This window comes from Anarhichas minor, unplaced genomic scaffold (genome assembly GCF_050575085.1).
Source record: "Anarhichas minor isolate MPS153535 unplaced genomic scaffold, ASM5057508v1 ptg000054l, whole genome shotgun sequence".
Taxonomy (NCBI): domain Eukaryota; kingdom Metazoa; phylum Chordata; class Actinopteri; order Perciformes; family Anarhichadidae; genus Anarhichas; species Anarhichas minor.
This window is the reverse complement of record NW_027466500.1, coordinates 888,170-907,879: the sequence shown is the minus strand read 5'-3', so window position 1 is coordinate 907,879 and position 19,710 is coordinate 888,170. Positions and strand designations below refer to the sequence as shown.

The following is a 19,710-nucleotide window of genomic DNA, read 5'->3' as shown; positions in this document are numbered from 1 at the left end:
TATTATTAACTGACAATCTTTTTGTTAGTCTAAGACTTATAAGTATGTCTTACTTCAAAATAATATTATTTTCTAAATTTGTTCATTTTTATGTCCAATTCAATGCACTACCTTTTGACCTTTGTCATCTCCTAGGAGAGGTGTGTGTGTGTGTGTGTGTGTTGGGGGTGGTGTAGGTATAGATCCTGTCACTCCCCCAACATGGAACACCTGTTGGAGACACCAAATCCCCTCTTTGTCCCCCTCTCAGTGGATTACCATGACAACACCCATTCATATGAAGGCTGAAGGCTGATTATACAGCCTCACACGGTCAATTATCACTGAACAGAGTGCATTGTTTTAGGGGGACGCTGCCTTTAAAAAAAAGAAAAGGGTAGGCTGTGTACATTTTCTACAAAGCTTTATTTTGTACTTGAGGTGTTGTAGTCTAGATATTTAGCTTGAGATTCACACCAGACTGAAATAAATGCAAAAGTATCCAACAACATAAAAAAAAAAAAACTACACAACTGTATTTGGGAATAAGATAAGGAAGGATAACGTCACATACTTTTTAGTCAATTAGCAAGAGAGCAATAAAACAGTTAAAGAAACATATCTGAGCTTTTATTACATCGGTAGAAGGCCATTTTCAAAGGACTGACTCTGAGGGGAGGTGACGGTGATGTTGGAGAAGAACCAGGCGGTACAAAGAGCAATGTACACAATGCAGGGAGATACAAGCACTAGGCACACAAATTACATAGAGTAATACAATGATAAAATATAGTTATTAGATTGTACTGTCACATTTCTATGTTTCATTGTTGAACATTTGGTTTAGCGTAACAAAAGAAGTTCACAAACAAACAAAACTATTTACAAAGGCAAAGACTTCACTCCCTTTGGGTCAAAACAAATCATTCACATTATTGACTGGGATGTTAATATACGTCTGGTCCTCTAATATACTTTATATCAAACTCTAACAGCGGCTATGAAGACGAGCTCTCCACAGCATATTGCCATCAACTGACACAATTAGTCAAAACATCGATCAGTCACCTCTCTGTGATTCAGGCCTGACACTTTCATCATCCAGACGAGCAGAGATTTTCTGTCATTTCTGTAGAAGTCACTCATAAACATCAATATGCGAGAATCCTCACTTTGCAGGGCTCCTTCTGTTGGTCACAGTCAATTCCTCGTCACAGTTACAATAAAGCAGCAACCATGGGAACAATACCACTGACAAAAATGTAAAAACGTTGTGAGTTATTACTGACTTATCCATCACAGCATGTTTACTATAAGAGTTAGTATGTAAAGACTATCAAATCATTTATTTAACTATCAAACACTATATTGTAATAGCTAAAATACAAACCAACATATATTATTACAAGATAGTATAACTATGAATACGTTCAGATACAAATCGTACTTCTTATTAGGCTGACCGTTGTATAGTCTTAGTATGTTCAGCCACTGTTACACACAACTAGTGTGATTGTTCAATTTAAGAATTATAAAGACAATCTTCTTAGCTTTCAGTATACATTCAACGATGAACTTGTGCAAAAGAGAGAGAAAAAAATCACAAGAACGTAACTGTTTTGATATCCATTTTAAATCCCATTAAAATATGGGTAATAACCACAGATAAGCATGTTTGCGTTCGCTTTTCATTCGATTTGATTATAGTGAGCCCTTCAGGAGCGGTCGATCACAAATTCTCGTGGGTAAAAAACTTTCGTATTACCTTTTGCCGGCACGTCTTGGAAAAACTTTCACACGAAATAATAGCTGTGAATGTTTAAAAAAACAACCCAGTCCTGGGAGACTTTCTGTATTTCATTTCCCTTCAACAAGACTGAAATTAAGAAGGCAATTCAGACGTTTTCATAGCAAAACACTAATTGTTTTTTACAGTAAATGACCTCAGGCCTCTGTTTTTTCTTTCTCATCCTTCTTTTTCTTGCTTTTCTTCATGAATGAAGGTGTGCGGAACTTATTCTTCTTCTTCTTGGGGGACTTGGTCTGAGCCTCCTCCGTCTTATCATTAGACGTAATAGAGATTTCCACCGTTTCTGAAGTGCTCAAGCTCAGCTTGGATACCTCGATGCTCAGATCCTCGTCCGTCTCTTCCAAGTGGTCTTTCCCATTGGGTATCGCGTCTGTCACAAGATGAAACCGCGTCGGGGAACAAGGATGCAGATGAGAAGTGCGTTGCGAGGCTTTTTACAGATTACACCAAAACACAGACGCAAACAAGCAGCTATTGCTGACAATTTCAAATGACTATAATTTCAATGGCTATTGGCTGGCTAATTACCGTGTTTAGCTGGCGTCATTATGGGAGAGAGGGAGAGGGAGATAGTAGAGCCATCAAATGTGGTCATCTCCTCTGCATCAGTGGCATCATCATCATCTTCTGTAAAAGGATTAAAGTCATCAGCGGTCAGTCATTCATTAAAGCCGCTGTGTTCATGAGAGTGAGGCGTATTGGATTAACACATTTATGTCGCTCAGAATTGCTTTTAAGACCAAGAGTCTCCGGCCACGCTAGCTGCTCTGTGAGGCTGTACAGCAGCGCTTTGAGCTACGTGTTGAAGTCAGCATGCTACATGTTCCCCGTAGTTTAGTGTTGGCATGCTTACGTTTGCCAATTATCACCAAACACAAAGCACAGCTGAGACCGATGCCAGTGTCATTATTTTAGTTTTTCAGGTATTTGCTTGTAAAAAAAAATACCAGAAAATAACATTTTTGAACCTGATGATGGCGCTAAAGCGATTACACTGAATGTATGGAGACGATTTCATGGCAATCCAATCCCGGACATTTCACTCAAAACCTCACGATGGCGCTAAAGAAAAGCTCAGGCATTGCCCTATTGCAAATAAAAACAAAAACATTGAATACTATGCTGGTTTAACAACACTGGTACATTTCTTTTATCAATCTCTTTTAGCTGATGTGTTCCAAGACGGACACATTATTGTTTAGAGGGTGAAAAATAAAGGTGCTACTCAAATACACAGCTGTAGAAATGTTTCCCCGTCTGCAGTCATAACCAAGACATGAATAGTCTGACAAGACGTCTTTGCAGCTCGTCTCTCACCATCCCTGTGAGCTGACTTCATAGCTTAGAGGAAGAGTGAAACCATGGACTGACATTTTCTTCTTTTTTTTTTCTCCTGAGGGCATTTTTGCAGGAATATCCTCATTTCAGTGAACATAGTTCCAACATTTCCTCCAGGCAGGAACCGAGCACTCTGACTGGACTACAGGCTCGTGAGACTGCTTTCATGGGGCTGCAAGAAGTACGGCGAACTACAATATTAGCATTACACCCAAATAATCATCATAATCAATACTGCATGATGTGTGTTTCTTAATTTAAAAGAAAAACAACTTCAATTTGATTGCATAGTTCTTCAGGAATCTGCCTCTAATGGGTCCTAAACTGTAGTTTGAACTACTTCTTTTTGGCCTTGCTTGGTGAAGTCAGAGAGCGCTGTTAAACCTTTGAGATTAGCTTTGTCTCTCCATCTCAATCTCATGACCCCTGTGAGCGTTACGGTTTAACTTCAAAACGCCACACACCCATAATCTACATGGGATGATGTCAGATATGAGCTTGTGTGGGATTAGATTAAGTGGAGGTTTTCTGCGCCTCCTGAGAGCGATAGAGCACTTTAAGGCTGCGTAATAGGAGGGAAAGCGTTGGACTACCTTCTTGGCCTTGCTGCTTTCGTTCTACCAGGCTCTTGTATTCCTCCAGCACTCTCTCCGTGAGCTCATTGAAGGGGTTGGGGGGAAGAGAGCGAGTCTGCTCCTCGTCCTCAACGATGAAAGCCTGATCGACAGGAGAGAGTAACGAGACGTTATGGACACCTGACGTAATGCATTCTTCAGTGAAAAGAAGTAATTGCTCACGGGTAATGATGGCAACTGGTTATACGTTTATGTTTACATACTAAACAGTTGTTTGAAACCTATTGTTGGCAAGTTAAAAGGTCTCAACCATGAAACAGGAGGACTATTGCACAATAAAGAAAGCATTTTCTTGCCATATCTGCATTTTTTCCCCCTGGGCAAACATTTGACTTTGATAACTTGATAATAGGAATATCCGTATTGATTTGGGTGTTAAAACTCCTTTTCTACTTGATGGAATTTGACGTTGGCTCGCTGATGATTTTATTTTAAAGAGTTAAATGTTTTTAATGGTAGTGTTGTGGTCGTATAAAATGGCGTGATGATTGTGCTTAGTGGTTTGAAAACTGCAGCAGTGTTTTAGAAAATGCGTTAAAGCAATTAAAAACCCAAAACACAGTGACGCATCCTGTATCATGCAGTGTGGCTGCACCTGTGACTTTGTGCCTTTTTTTTTAATTTTTTTTTTTTTTTTACAAATGGTAAATATACTCACTGGGCCTTTAATGGTGTCCACAACAATGCCTGAGAGTAACTGAGATTTTGGTCCGGCAGTCATCATGTAACCTCTGTGCTGTTCTTTTATCTGAACAAATTTAAGCAGCAAAATCATATTAAGTCAAGACATTACACATACAATATCTGTGTGTGAGACATACTGTAACAAACACTCAACAACACAGCAAATGACAAAAGAGTTATTCAATTGATCATCACAATACAACAACCAATTTGGAAATAAATGGCAAATTAATCCATGAAGAAAGCGATGGTTAGTTGCAGCCTTACTTGCCAGAACATATTGATCAGCATTAATTTATCGAATGCAATTTTTGTACCTATTTCTATGCCACATATCATAGAGAACGCTCTAATAATGATACAATGCAGACAATAAGAATTCATTCTTTGGGCGTCTATGATATTGAGAAATGTGATGTTTGAACTGACCCTGTTGCTCTTATCCAAAACCTCTGTGGGATTAGTGTTGAGTGGGACAAACTGGTTGGGGTCCTCGATCTTTATTGGTGTGCCGATGTTGTTGCCTGGCTCTGAAGACTTCATCCACTGAGAAAGAGAATAAGTACAAATTGGGGAAAAGAAGTCAAATACGATAATAGTGTATTTTTTCAGATTGACCACAAGAGGGCAGGCTAACACAAAGGAATGGCTGCTCCCCAGCTCACTACTTCCTTCAGAGGCCAAAACCGTAAAGGCTAGATTATTAAATTCCTTTTTACAGTTTGACATGAAAATCAACGCACCATGGTCTTGGTCCTGGGGCTGACATCCCCGCTGGGTGAATGTTCAGGAACATTGACCCTCAAGTAGCTGTTGGGCGAGTTGAGCCACCGGGTCCTTTCTCTTTGCTGTTTCTGCGCCATAAACTTCAAGGGGCTTCGCAGACCCATCTCACTGTCCTCCGCTGACACAGCCGACACCGTGGCGGGGATCTCCACGTCGTTCTTAGAGCGGGGTTTTTCACGCACAATGGGGTTCCTATAAGAGTAGCCTGTTCTGTAGCCCTAGAAGGTCACACAAAGAGGAAACATTACTCTGAGATACTAACTGGACAGTGTTCCTGTTCCAGAGGTGGAAACTGTTTGCAGTGCGTTGTAGTGTTCTCCAGATCACAACCATTAAATAAGACATATCAAATGCAAGATATATGAAATTCAAAAGATGCACAGGCCACCCAAGATCCACTTACACAATGCTTCTAAATATTTAAACAGCGCTGTATATACAAACTGCGTTTTTGCAGCCGAGCCCAGTTTCAAAGGGAAAAGATAAAACCTTGGTTTAAAGCAGCGTGTTGTTAACAATACATCAAAGACGAGCGAGACAACGAGGAAACCGTTGGGAGCTCGCAGCGGGTGCAGAGTGCAGTCTGAAGCTGGCAGTGGCAACACTACAATCAAAATCAAAATCGGCATTTTTCTCGCAGGCAAAAAAATCCCTGCTTTAGGCTTTGATTGCCACAATGTGAGCAGGCCATCATTTATTCACAGGATTGTTGACTGCCACTGCACAGTTTTCAAGAGTTGTGATTGGTAGCATTGTTTGGGGGGGTATAGGCTTGATTAACCGATACGAACAATAGCAGAAAGCAGCTGCTCAGTATCTGTAACTACCGTATTAGGTAGCGCAGATTAGGGAAGACACACTGGTAATTAAGTTAAACATGCACAGAGATTATCATCCCGTTCACCAACAACTAGCGACCTCCTGTTGCAGCGAGAGCACCGGCATTTGCACCCAGCGCCATATTCAAGTCTCGGAGAAATTGCCGAATCAAACTTCCAAAATGACATACACGACTAGAGTCCTTACATCAAGTGATTGTGTGGTCTATGTGACTGCCCACTGCATGCCTCACCATCTGGAAGCTATGATTGAAAGATGTGGGCGGGCTACGATCACACAGAGCTAACACAGCTGCAGCCCACTCCAGCCACACACTTGTTAGCGAGTCAAACAGACAGTCTGACATTTTCTGTGTCCACAGAACATGTCAGGGCCTTGTCATTAGCAGTGTGGTGGCGGCGGCGGGCTAGCGGGGTTTAAATTGACAGTAGGGCAGCACTGCACAGCACCAACATCTTTAACCTGCAGACAGCATGTTGGTAACAGACGAAAAACATGAATTACGGGAGTATCTGCGAAGGAATTACATAAAAACGTAAAACACTGATCCAATTACACATTTCTTACCAGATTCGATTTTATGAAAACATATCTAGCTTCATTGTGTTCCCTAATCAGATACTTCCTGAGGAAGCGCCTTGCACAGGAAACTCAAAGCATCATGGGTAAAAGGCACAGGTCAGGGTTCGCTCACCAGGTTGTCCAGCATCCTCATGAGAGACTCGAGCTCGGCCTCGCCCACTTTCCACTTGACCTCGTTGTCCATCACCAACCCGGCAGCGGCCACTCCCTGGGTCAGGGGTTTAAACTTCTCTCTGTCCAGGAGCACCAGGTTGTCCACGCTGCCGGAACACCCCAAAGCATTCACCTGAACAAAGGCAACTCAATTATTCTGGTGTACACATTTTTTACTTTAGGAGTTACAAGAAGCCATATTATTGTTCTGTAGCAAGTTACTCACGGTTTACCGTCATTAATTCATTTCAATTCTGCAATATCAAAACATCGTATTTTCTCTTCTCAGATACAGTAGGATTTTCATTTGAAAAGAAATGTAATTATAAGACATATGGGCTTTCAATATGTGTCAAAAAATAAATACAGTCCAGAATGATGGAGAAACGAGCCGACTGCTTCCCTGACAAAACAACAGGAGTTTCTCAGAAACACGGCAGGGTTCCACCTGGTTCTGGCTCTAAACAGCGCTCTCTATCACATATTTGACTTGGCTTTGTTCAAACAGTCTGTATGTTAGACATCAGCTTTTCATTTCAGGCACTGCAGTATTACTTTGCTATTTGCAACCAAGTCTGACTCATTCGTAGAAGAAATGAAAAAAAGTTTGCAAAATGTTTAAAAAATGCTGGTGATAGTAATAATAAAGTGATTTAAACACATGTAGTTAGCGTACAACTGTGTAAAGGTCTATCTAGGCCACATTCAGGTTCAGAAATTGCTCTGGCCAAATTATGGCAAATGATATTACATTACCGGGAAGAGGTAGCATCAAGAATAATAGTGTCAAGCTTTTTATACCTGGATTTCACACGCTTGCTGTGAGTGGTACACGTAGTGAAAAGCCTCTTCTACGGTTTCTCCCAAAGCGAGCAGCCCATGGTTCCTCAGGATCATCACCTAAAAAACACCATAATCACGATGAAGCGCTAAACAAATCCAGCTGAGCTAATACTATAGCATAACCAGATATACTAACACATTAATTACATCAATCAATGTGTGCGTGTTAATTAGCAAATAATCCCTTATCCACATACACGGCACCCGTAGTGTTGATACAATCTTATCTTCTTAAACCAAATGCTGCTCATTGTGCCCTTCTGGTTATTTTGAACTGTGAAATCCGTGACTAATTTCCCAATCAACTAAGCTAGCTTCTCACCCTCGGGTGAAAATATGAGCACCAGGAGCTGAATAGACGGTGTCGACAGGTGTTTCTAATATTCTGTCCCCGTCACGTATGCAAATGAGTAATATGCTTATTCGCTTTCTAGTGGGAGTTATTAAATAAGAAGATCGATGCCACGCTCACATTGTAAAGGCTGGTAGCTTCTCCCAGTCTTTATGCTAAGCTAATCATCTCCTGGCTTTAGCTTCATATTCATCTTATCATCTAACTTTCAGCAATTGAAACGAAAGAAGTGCATTTCGCAAAATGCTAAACTATTCGATTAAAAGGTGTTTCTAATGTTCTCTTCTCTTTATGTAATTGTTAAGTGGTTGAGACAAAATGTTCACGGTTAGTTAGCAGAAGAAAAAAACCGATTCAATTTGAGTAACAACGCATGATTTGTGTGACACGCTTCCGTTCCAGTTGTGCATAAAGTATGACATAATAACTCACGACTTCCAACCAGGAGTTGAAAGCCTTCTATCCCGTGATAAAGGGAGCCTGTCACTAATGGAGTCCCTTGGTTTGACAGTACCTTGGCACTCGGGCCCAGAGCTTTCTGAAACTCCACCTTCTCCTCTTTATTATCCAGGCTGCCGTGGTAACCAAAGCAGCTCACGTCTCCCAGAAGCAAAGCCTCCTGGGAAATGGGCAGGATTCCACATTTCATCGAGGACACCTGTTAACACGGGATAAAAGCAAGTAAGACCGTGACGCACCAACATATAAATAGAAGCACATTTTTTTTCTTTCGCTATCAGGCGCAAATAAAACTTTGCACCGCGATGTTCATCATGTGTTGTGCATTTTACAGCCTCGCTTCAAAGGAAACGGTGAAAGCGCGTAACAGGGTGTCTGCATCTGAAATAAAAAGCAGGGGGCTGCTTTTTAATTCATCCTTTCCCTCTGTTGCCAAATAAGCATTTAGCAGCAGCTTGTAGGCCTTGATTAAGATGAAGCTCGTTTAATATCGCCTGGAGTGTACTTACAGCAGCTGTGGCGGGGGTATGTATGTGAACGATGCATCTCACGTCGGGGCGCATGGAGTAAATGGCAGCATGAGGAGCGAACCCAAAGTGGTCGATGCTCAGATCAGTGGAACCCTGGTCCACCACCCCACCGACTATGTTTACTTTCACCTAAACATGGCAGGAAAAAAAGTCATTATGTTAGAAAAAGACGGAATAATTTGAAATACCATTAAAGGTACCCTGTGGAGTTTTCTTGTAAACAAACAAAGCTGTACTTCTTCCCTCATAAAACAGCTGCAATTTAGTTTCTCCCTTCAATATATTTGGGAACTGGCATCATTTACATCCATGCTTGCTCACCAGCAGTCTCCTCCTTCCCTGCCTCTTGCCTCTGCCTATTACTATGTGTATTGCGTCACCTACATGCGTGTGTGTCTGCATGCAGCGTATTATACTGATGTGCCATGCCTCCCTGGTGGGGGCATTCATGACATACAAATAAAACAGGGAGCCACACATAACAACACATGATGGTATCATTGTCAAGCGATTTTTTTCATCGAAATTCCATGGCAAAGCAGTCTGCACTCATGATGGGAATGTGACAACAACACAGTCATTGTGCTTACCAAATTTGCTGCCGTCACCTCAGCGAAAGACAGACCTCGTGGACTGATAAGAACATGATCCTGCTCTTTAGTGACACGCACCTGAAGCACAATGAACATATTATTAAAATCCAAAACCTATCTAGGTTACAATGAAATGAAGAAAATGAGACATTCCGAAATGTCTGCGATGATACTACAGTGTATAATCAATGTTGGCTAAGCTGGGGCAGGAGAATCTAAGACTATATATAAATATATGTGTGTTTTTCTGACCCTTATAATGCTTCTGCAGGAGTGTTTCCCTCGTACAGTTATTCTTGTCAGGGTCCAAAAGCACCAAAGCCACAGGAGACCAAATCTCTACTGTTAAAAAGTTATTTAAGCTGGGTTAACAGCTACTTGGAGCAGGGACAACCATTTCATAGATTCAAGGGTACAGGAAACTCTGAACCACAAAGGAAAGCTCTCTTCACTCTGAAAAATCCAAAAAGAAGTGTGTGGGTTGATAAAAACTGACTTTCTAGGCTTTTGTCTTTAGGGAAAATGTGAGCTTTATATCTTGAAATCGCAGGTGTTCATCACATATTTCCGTTTGAGTTCTTGCTGTCGGGGACCTGTACACATTCTCAAATCGGACTTTTCCAAACCATGAATAATATATGGGCTCTGAAAATTAAGAGGTATTCCCCCTTTTAAGCCTCCCAGTAGCCAGAAAACACGAGGCACACACAAAGTTACACAAACCCTGTGCGGCATATACAAGCAGATGTGCAGTGGAGCGGCTAGAAGTCGTGAAGGGAAGTTGTACTCACAGTATTGTAGGAGCTTGTAAAACGAGCCCAGCTGAAGAGGTCAACAAGCCTGTAGAGGCTGGCCAGCCTGCAGCGACTCTGTTTCTCCCCTTTGGCAAAGGAGGGAGACTCGATGCCAAACAAGTCATTGACTGGAGTCACCATCCCAATGCCTGTCACAAGACATAACATCATCAGCAACTTCTGGTGCAACAACAACATTCAATTTGAAGGATGTTTACATGGTTTGCTTCTAGAGTATATAAAGTACAAACATCCCAGGGAGTCTCTACAGCTGGAGCTTAAAAAAGGGTCTTTCTCAGAATTCCCATCGAGAAACCGAAGGGTATTTTTGGGCTGGAACACCATAAAAGGGAATTTAATGATACAGGACCATATCTTTTACAGCCACTTCAGCTTTTTAAAGAGAGGCTCTGCCTCCGCAACCCCATAGACATTTCCGACGGTGACATTTTCCCCCTCACATTTACAGTTTTGATTGTCTTTTTCAAATTGATCTTTTCAGTTCTGGGTGCTCTGTGACCTCCACAAGACACAAAAGAGGTTTTGGCTAACATAATCCGCATCACAAACTGCTGTATCATTACCAAGACGGATCATGAGGGCTGGCTACTTAATAGGAACACTGACAATGAAGAATGCTGTAAACAGCTTTCTGCCTCCTCTGCTGCTTCAAGGGTTGTTGTTGTTCAGTGTCACAGGAGTCTGACAATGAAGACATTCAGCCTGCATAATGCACACGCAGACACGCTGAATGACAATCAGGCCCGAAAGGGAGATAGATGACGAGATTAGAGACATTCACACACACACACACACACAAACACGCTGCTACTCACTGATGGGCGAAGTCAGAGGGCCGGCCCCTCCCAAGGTGCTGGCCATGACCAGGTCCGCAATCTGTCTCAGAGCCAGAAGACCTGTAGGGTTGTTGCCCTTGGTCATCTGATCCTCAATCAGGCCTTCCAACTCGTCTTTAAACACCTGTAGACAAAAGAAGAGAGGCTCAATTAACCTAGCAACACAACCTAATCTCACTTCAACACCTCAGGGTGCCAGGGAGCACCGCTTATTAAATCTGTAAACAAATCACCAAAGACAGCTAGAAACCTCTTTGTGTGTCTGTGAAAGGGACTTGACTAGAAGCAGGGGGGGATCGCATTAAACCGTACAATCAATTTTTGCCTTCAAGAGTCTTGAAACAGCACTTTTTTTCTCCTCTCTTCCTATGTGCTGCAGCTAAGCTCCAGCATTCTGCTTCATCCAACCATAGTTCCCATGGTGATGAGATGAGCTCCACTTGTTGGGCCCGTTATGCAATCACAGAGTGTGAGCTCGTCTTAGTTCCATGCACTTCATTGGCATGTGTTTGTTTGCTCCTCCTCGCACTTCATCTAACCAGACTGCGCTGCTCTGTTTCTGAGATATTGTCTCCTGCGGTATATATGGGCGCAGAGTGAGAGGAGAATTCTACGATTGAGGCGACAACCAAAGAATACGTCGATTACCGGTTAATGGCTCGAGCTGCTAAGTGTCAGAGAATAGTGACAATGCCCGTTTATAGTCCTTGTTTCGTTCAGATATCTTGCAGTTTAATATTGTGAAAGACTAATAAAGCCAACAGAAAAATAACATTTCAGTCGGTCCCGGGTGAAGGTGCCTCTCTGTCTCTGTTTATTACTCATACACGCTGAGAGCTTGTGTGTAGGAGGGCACTTATACGGAGCCGCGGGCTACATACTGGACTCTGCAAGATCTGGGTGACCCTCTTCTTCTGCTCCATCATGTTGAAGTCCTGCCTCAGGTCCGGCGACATGTTCTTGCCGCGCAGGTACTCGGGGTCGCTCTCGTTCGCGCGGTCGAAGTAGCGCTCCTTGGGGTCGTTGTTGTTGGACAGGGCCAGGGTGAGAGACCCCGCCGTCTGCCTCACCTCCACCAAGCTCATGTCTCTCGCTGCGCAGCCTCCTACTCGTCCTCTGGGATCTGTAACAAAAAAAGATGAAACATCACGGCTTGCTTCACATTCGGGCTGTCAAGGCAACGGGTTGTTGTTTCACCAGGGAAAAGATGCTGTATGGTTTCTGTGGTGACTCATGTAATTACAAGGATGGGGACAAAAGCGAGGAGGACGTTGTCTTATGATTGATGCTGCTCTGTGAGCACAAAGCTGTTGATGTGCAAAAAAAAGAGAGTTATAGTCACTGCAGCTGTAGACATAATTCATGTATTTTTCACAATAGTAATTACAACTCAATAACACAGCAATGCATGTGGACATCAACAACACCTCTCGTTCTCACAGGTTAAGTTTTCTCTCACTTTGTGTCTTGCAGCTTAAGAAGCTCACTGTCTCTACACAGATGGAGGCCAAGTCATAAAAGTGTGAGATGAAAGCAGAGGGAAGTCTCCCCACTTCTGCCGGTCCTCCAGCAGCTATAAAGCAACAGTAAACAAAGGTAGGCCTCGTGTGAATTAGCCAGTTTGAATAGCAGTTAGCACCTTTGGTACCTGGACGTGGGGGTGGATGGATACAGGAGACCGCTGCCAGGACTACATTACACCAGGGCCTCCAAAATGAACTCGTTTCAACTCCGCCAAACCAAATGCAAACTTCCACCGACGGTTTTGCAGTAGCCTGTTATCCAGAACACTCGGTGCACGGCGTCAAATTACAACTTTAAACCATTTGCACTACGAAAAGTACCGGGCGCGAGGAGGAGGGGTATGTTAGCCGAAGCTACACTTTGAGACGTGTGCACGCTCCCTTAAAAAACAAAGCGAACACAAACCCACGAGGAGGAAAAACTGTTACTGTAAGTTGGTAATTACCTGAAACAAAGTGCTCACTTGGTGAATTAAGTGACTCCGGGCGATGTGGTGTCGACCTGTTCCCCCCCGACAGAGGCTCCAGGATAATCAGGCGAGCGTTTATTCCCGACTCGGAGACATAGTGGGGAAAAGAGCGCAACTTGGTGCCGCTACAGTACGCGCACACGGAGCACACTGCCTGCTGCTGCGGGTGAGAGTAGTGAGATGAAGAAGAGTGGCTGCATGGAGGAGGATGTGGGTGTGTTTGTGTGGGAAAAAAGGAAAAGTGACCATGTGACTTCACTTATCCACCCACCACCGGGCCTTATGTATGCAGCGGGACAAAGGAATGGCCACTCAGGATCAGCCTACAGCTTTTTAGGCTCTTCTTTACAACAACACTGCAGCTCGCCCGTACGCGCGTGTAGTTTCGCGACCGTGTTTCTCTGGTATCCCTAATATCCCACAAAGGAGCTTGTAATACATTGCTACAGTTTCAGCCAGAGTTGGTGATTTATTTTCCCTTTCGGTCTTTGTTGTGTGTGTGTGTGTGATTCATTAACTTCTACCACCTCATGTCATAAATAACTGAGGCTCCTGTGTGTTTACCACAGCCCCTCAGTGGAGGTTTGCATCAAAGCTACATGGCCCAGCCAAAAACAAAACAGAGCACTTCAAAGCCACAACAAGTGCTTCCCTCTAAAAAGCGAGGGCCTCCACCAGAAAAAAAGATTTCCAAAAATATAGGAAGTTGGTTTTTAAGAAAGCAATGAAACACAGATGTTCTCTCTCGGAGGAAACACAATCATATTTCTGATTTCTTTTATTCACTTTAGACTTGAGTCGACAAACACAGTGTACCCTGCTCACTTTGATGTGCCAAATACATGAGTACATATGATTCTAAGTAATAAGCCATGTGCAACACACTGAATTATATCAGACATGTTTGTCCACCACTTCTAACAACAAAATGATCGCCACTTAATGTGCTGGCTTTGCGTTCTTGGGAGTCAAATAGCACATAAGATCATCTCGTGATAATATAGCGATAATAACACCAGCTGATGGAGCCTCAGGAAATACTTGCACGCTGCTTTTCGTCAAGCAAATAAATTGGCCCTCTAACTGTAAACGGTATATAAGATCAAGATTAAAGCGAATGTGAAGCTGTGCAACTTTATCCTGCTGAGAAAGGATCCCTCCTCACTTCTCTCTTCTCTGCCGTGCTGCAGCCGGTCTCTCTTTAGAGAGTATTGTAGCAATATTCAAATATTAAGTGAATGCAACTCTGGAATATCTCGTTTTCTCAGCCCCCTGCCCCCCTGCCAGAGTTATTAGCCCTTTAATCACACACAATCAGACACACAAATATCTAGATTTTAGGAGCAAGAGAGAGTCAGACTGACATAACAGTGCCAGGACATAGAGTGGAGTCTGGGAGGCAGAGTAGAAATGTGGACATATGGGTTGATGTAATGAAAAGCAGAACTTCCTGACTCCAGAGCTGTGTGAACCCTTAAACCCTGAAACCCTGCCTCCCTGTTTCTGGCAGAGCTCCCACCGAAACCACGTACAAGCTTAAATGTCTCCACACACACACACACACACACTAAAACACACACTCAACATCCTCCCACCCGCCAGCCCCCGCATTCTTGCTGACTATTTGAACTTTTCAGCGAGGGCAGTCTATCTTGGACGCATTGACCAAATGTCAGGTGTTATTAGTCGACGTCTCATTCATACAGATTACTGCTGAGGATAATGATGTCCGCAGACAAAAGCACACCTTTGTCTTGTCACAAACCTGCTACTCTACTGGAAATAACCTCCACATGCAGACACGCAAATGCTGCCTGAATCCACGGTTAAACCTGTGAGAGAGAGACATCAGTATAGAGACTAATGATCAGCACCGTGTTGTGGTTGAACTTTGGTTGAGCTTAAGAAAGTCTGGCACTGTGGCAGGCAGAGCATGTTGGACTGAAAACGCAGGGATGCATGAAGCCACCTTTTGACCCGCAGATTCTCCCTCCTGTTGTTTGCTCTCGTCTCTGCTGCTCATGGGTTTGGGTTTATGACGGCGCTGGCTGGTGCTGTATTCGGTTTCTCTGAACTGGAATAAGCTGAAGGATCTTACATGATACAGACTGTTAAGTAAAGATAGGGAGAATGTAGAGGAGGCCACTGAAGGCTCACAGTACCATCTCCACTCTTGTCAACATTACAAATTAGTAGAGTGACATAGGCTATTAATAATGTGTGGGAGTGCATGAAATGTAAATGGTAGAATATTCCGAAATGAATGATCAGTGGATAACAGGACCATTAAAAGCAATTGACGATTTACCTATTCAATAAAACTGATGTTCAAAAACATGAATTGTGCTATTAGATATACATTTTATTACAGTGAATAGTGAACCTCTCTAAAGTTTGAGGACTTGTGAGTGAAAGAGAAAAGGGAAAAAACGGATCCATTTGAGCTGCAGATATCTTGACTTTTAGTCCCTAGTCCCTGTACTTCCCATGATGCAACTCAATAGTGTGTTTCATTCTTTCATTAGAACCCTCGCTGCCTGTTAACAGGGCATGTCTGTCACACCCCAACTTATAAAACAGACTTTGTAAATTGTTAATTTACAATTTTTTGATATTTCTTCTGGACTGAAGTCATTAATAATAATTCGAACACATTACAACGCAGTATAAGTACCGGACCACAACTAAGCCGGTTCGTTGGATATTATGACTGAATTAATTCGTTAGATCATATCACCTATTTTTCAGCTGTAAGATTCTGTGGAAGGAAAAAGAAACAGTTTCTCTCTTTCTCTGGAATCTGCAGAATGTTGTCTTCAAGCTGCCGGATGAAAGTCTAAATTCAGCCGGTACTCTCAGTCTCAGGTATACCGCAGATTTCACCAAAGTACTGCATGACAAGAATAATACAGAGCGGAGCTTTCAGTGGATCTTTGTTATTGGGAACGATGAATGAACAGACAATGGGAACCACTCAGAAAGTACTGCAAACATGCAGAGCAACAGATGTACATTTTTATCATGATTGATGTGGAGGGTGGAAAACAAAACAAAAATGACAACTTTGTCTTCGGCTTTTGCCCAGCACTGTTGCCGTGGTAACCGATGCTTATTCTGTCTCTTGTCTGAGGCTGACGTGAGGAGGAGAGCGAATCTCTGCCAGATAACGTCCACTTTTACAGACAAGAGGCTGTTCTCTGAAAAATGCATGGAAATAGAAAATAGAACTCCACCAGTTCATGGACATACAATGAGGAGAAGCAGAGAATAACTCTAGTTATTCTCTGCCTCCTTTGACTGATTGTTCTTCCTTGTGATTAGAGCACGAAGGAAAGGGTCATTGTATTCCCTCATTAATTACAGCCATTCTGTATTGATTACCTACAAGATTGAAATCGCAACTGTTTCCTTTCCAACTACAGACATCTGGCCACAAATATTGGCCACAACCCTTTCAGAGTTTTGCCAGCCCCCTCTCTGATAACCATTTCTGGTAATTACACTCTGCTGGGCACCTTTTTTATCAACTCAACCTGACCCGCTGCCCTGAGAGCGAGATTGTTTGGAGCCATATGGCAGCACAGTAATCTGTGAGGCTTAAATTTGTTTCTAAATAATTAACTATAATTTGACCAGTAGTCTACCCAACACAGCTGCACATTGTTTGCCTTTAAAAACCTGAATGTGATCATGGACCACAAAGAGTTGTAGACCACATGTTACATACCTGTAAAACCCTAAATTCTCACAGAGAGTACATGTTTTTGACCGAGCTATGCAGACAGTATAACTAAGTTGATATCATTCTGTTCATGTGGCTCACTTGGTGTTTATCATTTGTGAGGCACTGTCTAACTTGATGGACATTTGGACAATTTAAATGACTTATCAGAGCATTATTTACTGTTGTTACTGAGCAAAGAGGGCGTAGCTGCTTGTCCTACTGTAGTTTTCCAGGAATGCTGTACATTAAAATACACATTTACATTCAGTCAAACTTGCTTTTGCATTGACCTTGGGGTGGTTGGAGAGAAAAGGGAACTTGTACTCCAATGTACAATGCCATTGTTTTGACAACTTCACACAGAATATATCCCGACTTGCTAAAAATGGCCCTGCTACACTCCCACAGCAGGGTGGGTGGCAACAACAGAGCACACTTTGAACCTGAAACAATTTACATTGTTACAGTTGGATCGGTGCCTTCGCAGCTTTTGGGTGTAGAACCGCATTGGGACACACATGCATGTAGACATACATACACACACACACACACACACACACATACTGCAGTGGTGTGGAAATAGACTGTTTACCTAAGTGGAGGAGCTGGCTGTAGTCCCTACAGTGGTTGTCTTTGGATGGCATCCATGTTGGAGATCTCGTGGGTTAGTGTGCGGTTCACTTTTACTCAAGGCTGAGGTGGTGGTGGTCGAGCTAACAGATCCCTCATATGTGTCACCTTGTAACCAACACCCTTGGAAAAAGGAAGTGTTTTCAATTTAGTAATGCTGTAAAATTCCTGTAAACCTCTAACATTATGCAAAAACCTGTAATTTACTGCGAACTAAAAAGTATCCAAATTTAGTGCAGTAAAAGAATTCCATTTATTATAAAAGTCACTGAGCGACAAGCTGATGACATCATAAAACTTAATCTAACGTAAAATTCATAAAATCTTAAACAGGAACAATCCATTGCACGGGTGAAACGGTCTGGGTCACGACCTGCCTTTTCCGTTTTACGGCTGTCTATAACTCACATCACCAGGCACACGTATTATGAAATCCTGTTTCTGCCCGAGCCCCACATCTAAAGTCAATAAATGCTTGTTCATGTAGGGGTGCCATTAAGTGAAAGCAGCTGTTTAAAGCCTCTGCAGCTGGAGTTAGTGCAGCTGCAAGACCGGCTAGTTTAGCAATGAAGATCTACCACAATGTTTGATCTTGAGAATGCTGTAAAAATAGACGTAAGCAATTCTTAATGCAAAAAAAAAAAAAGGCAATGCACAGAAACCATATACACCATGTCTTGATATTTTGGAAATTGTCTCACAAAAACCTGTATTATGTAAAGTGTCCTTTATCTGCTAACAGCGCATTGAAAATAACCTCTTACCTTCCCAGAGCTTCAAACCCCACAGATCACACAATTGCACAATGCTACACAACTTATGTGCTTTGTTCTCCAGCAAAGAGCTGTTTCAATAAGATAAAAAAAAGAATACAACTTACGGTGTTGTTCGTTTTTAAACTTATCCTGCAGGAGAATTCCTCGGGTTTTACTTCAAACTCCCACGGTTCCAGCAGTTGCTAGCTGTTTACATTATCACTTTGAAGAGGGTCATCTGGTTTCCCACAAGAGAGGCAACTGCTGCTTTGCCTCTGATCTCCTGAACTCCCTCGGCTCCTCTGTGACGGCGGCTGCCTATTCTCACAGGAAAGCAGGGGAACTTGTCAGAGGAGGTTCTGGAGACCAATCTTTGAGATTGGACTGGACTCAACTGAAGAAATGGGAGGGACAAGCCTTCACCCCCGACATTTATTATGTATGCTTGATCCTTCCTTGCTGTAGTGTATTTTCCCTAAATCACACGATTTAAAGCAATTCAAAACTAGATAAAAAAAAAAAAAGGGAATACTTTATTAAGCAGGGATTACTAGTAAATCTGTATCCAACCATAAATGGAGGAAAACTGCAGCAATTTCCTGGCAGGCATATTTTTCCTCTGCATATTGAGCGTGCTTCATGTTTCTAAATTTCGCCGTCGAGGAGGACATTGCACACAGTGAAAGCTTGCCCGCTATCACCTCCTCCCACATACTCTCTAACAGTGAGTGAGTAGGATGTGCTGCTTTCCTTCTTTACTGCACCTCCCGAATACATCAGGCAGTGTATGTGGGATGCATGCCCATGATAGGTGGGTCTGGGTGCTGTTTGTCTTATCAAAATAATAAGAGCGCCTAAAAACTACATCAAGAAACACCAAGAGAGTGAAATGTGTTAGCTCATTGTGCAGATTCCGGCTCAGCAAGACTCTGCTGTGAAACCTATAATATAACACCTATAATATTTATGTTCTTGATAAACATAGATTTTATCCATCTAATAAAAATCCAGATGTTTTGGAAGAGAAGCCAACAGGAAACTGTCCTCTGATGATTTTATTTAAGTTGGCAGCAGCTGATGAGTCAAATATAGACCTTTCTCTTTTCCTCCACTACGCCGTTGTTGTTGTCTTTGCACAGGCTGATAAAACATTCATTTCCTGAGTTTTTTCTGCAACCACTGAACCACTGAACCACACCCACAGAATGGCCCCAGCCAAAGAGTGCACCCAGGGAGGTCAAAGGTCACAGTCAGATGAAGACAAGTTATTAAAATAAACATCCAAATGGTGAGACTCAGACACTTCCTCCATACCGCTATAACTTTGAGCAGTTTTGCATTTTGTTATACCAATGCGCGCACACACACACACA

At 42.6% G+C, this 19,710-nt stretch overlaps 1 protein-coding gene across 5 annotated transcripts; it reads right to left on the bottom strand.

Moving 5' to 3' along the window:
* Positions 1 to 386: 386 nt before the first annotated feature.
* On the bottom strand, positions 387 to 19,167 carry LOC142931690 (gamma-adducin-like). Of its 5 annotated transcripts, none has more exons than XM_076075742.1 (16): positions 18,463 to 19,167; positions 17,545 to 17,705; positions 12,117 to 12,358; positions 11,215 to 11,359; positions 10,376 to 10,527; positions 9,582 to 9,662; positions 8,971 to 9,120; positions 8,517 to 8,660; positions 7,609 to 7,707; positions 6,767 to 6,940; positions 5,190 to 5,450; positions 4,876 to 4,992; positions 4,421 to 4,510; positions 3,721 to 3,844; positions 2,318 to 2,413; positions 387 to 2,159 (listed from the first exon to the last, which is right to left on the bottom strand). In XM_076075742.1, the coding sequence occupies exons 2-16, from the start codon at positions 17,594 to 17,596 to the stop codon at positions 1,924 to 1,926; spliced, it is 2,163 nt and encodes a 720-aa protein (XP_075931857.1). In that variant the 5' UTR covers positions 17,597 to 17,705; positions 18,463 to 19,167; the 3' UTR covers positions 387 to 1,923. The 5 variants fall into 5 exon arrangements, with proteins under 5 accessions (XP_075931857.1, XP_075931856.1, XP_075931859.1 ...); XM_076075741.1 differs by having other exon boundaries at positions 2,318 to 2,416; positions 18,463 to 19,162; XM_076075744.1 differs by lacking the exon at positions 17,545 to 17,705 and having other exon boundaries at positions 2,318 to 2,416; positions 18,463 to 19,160.
* Between the last annotated feature and the right edge of the window lie 543 nt (positions 19,168 to 19,710).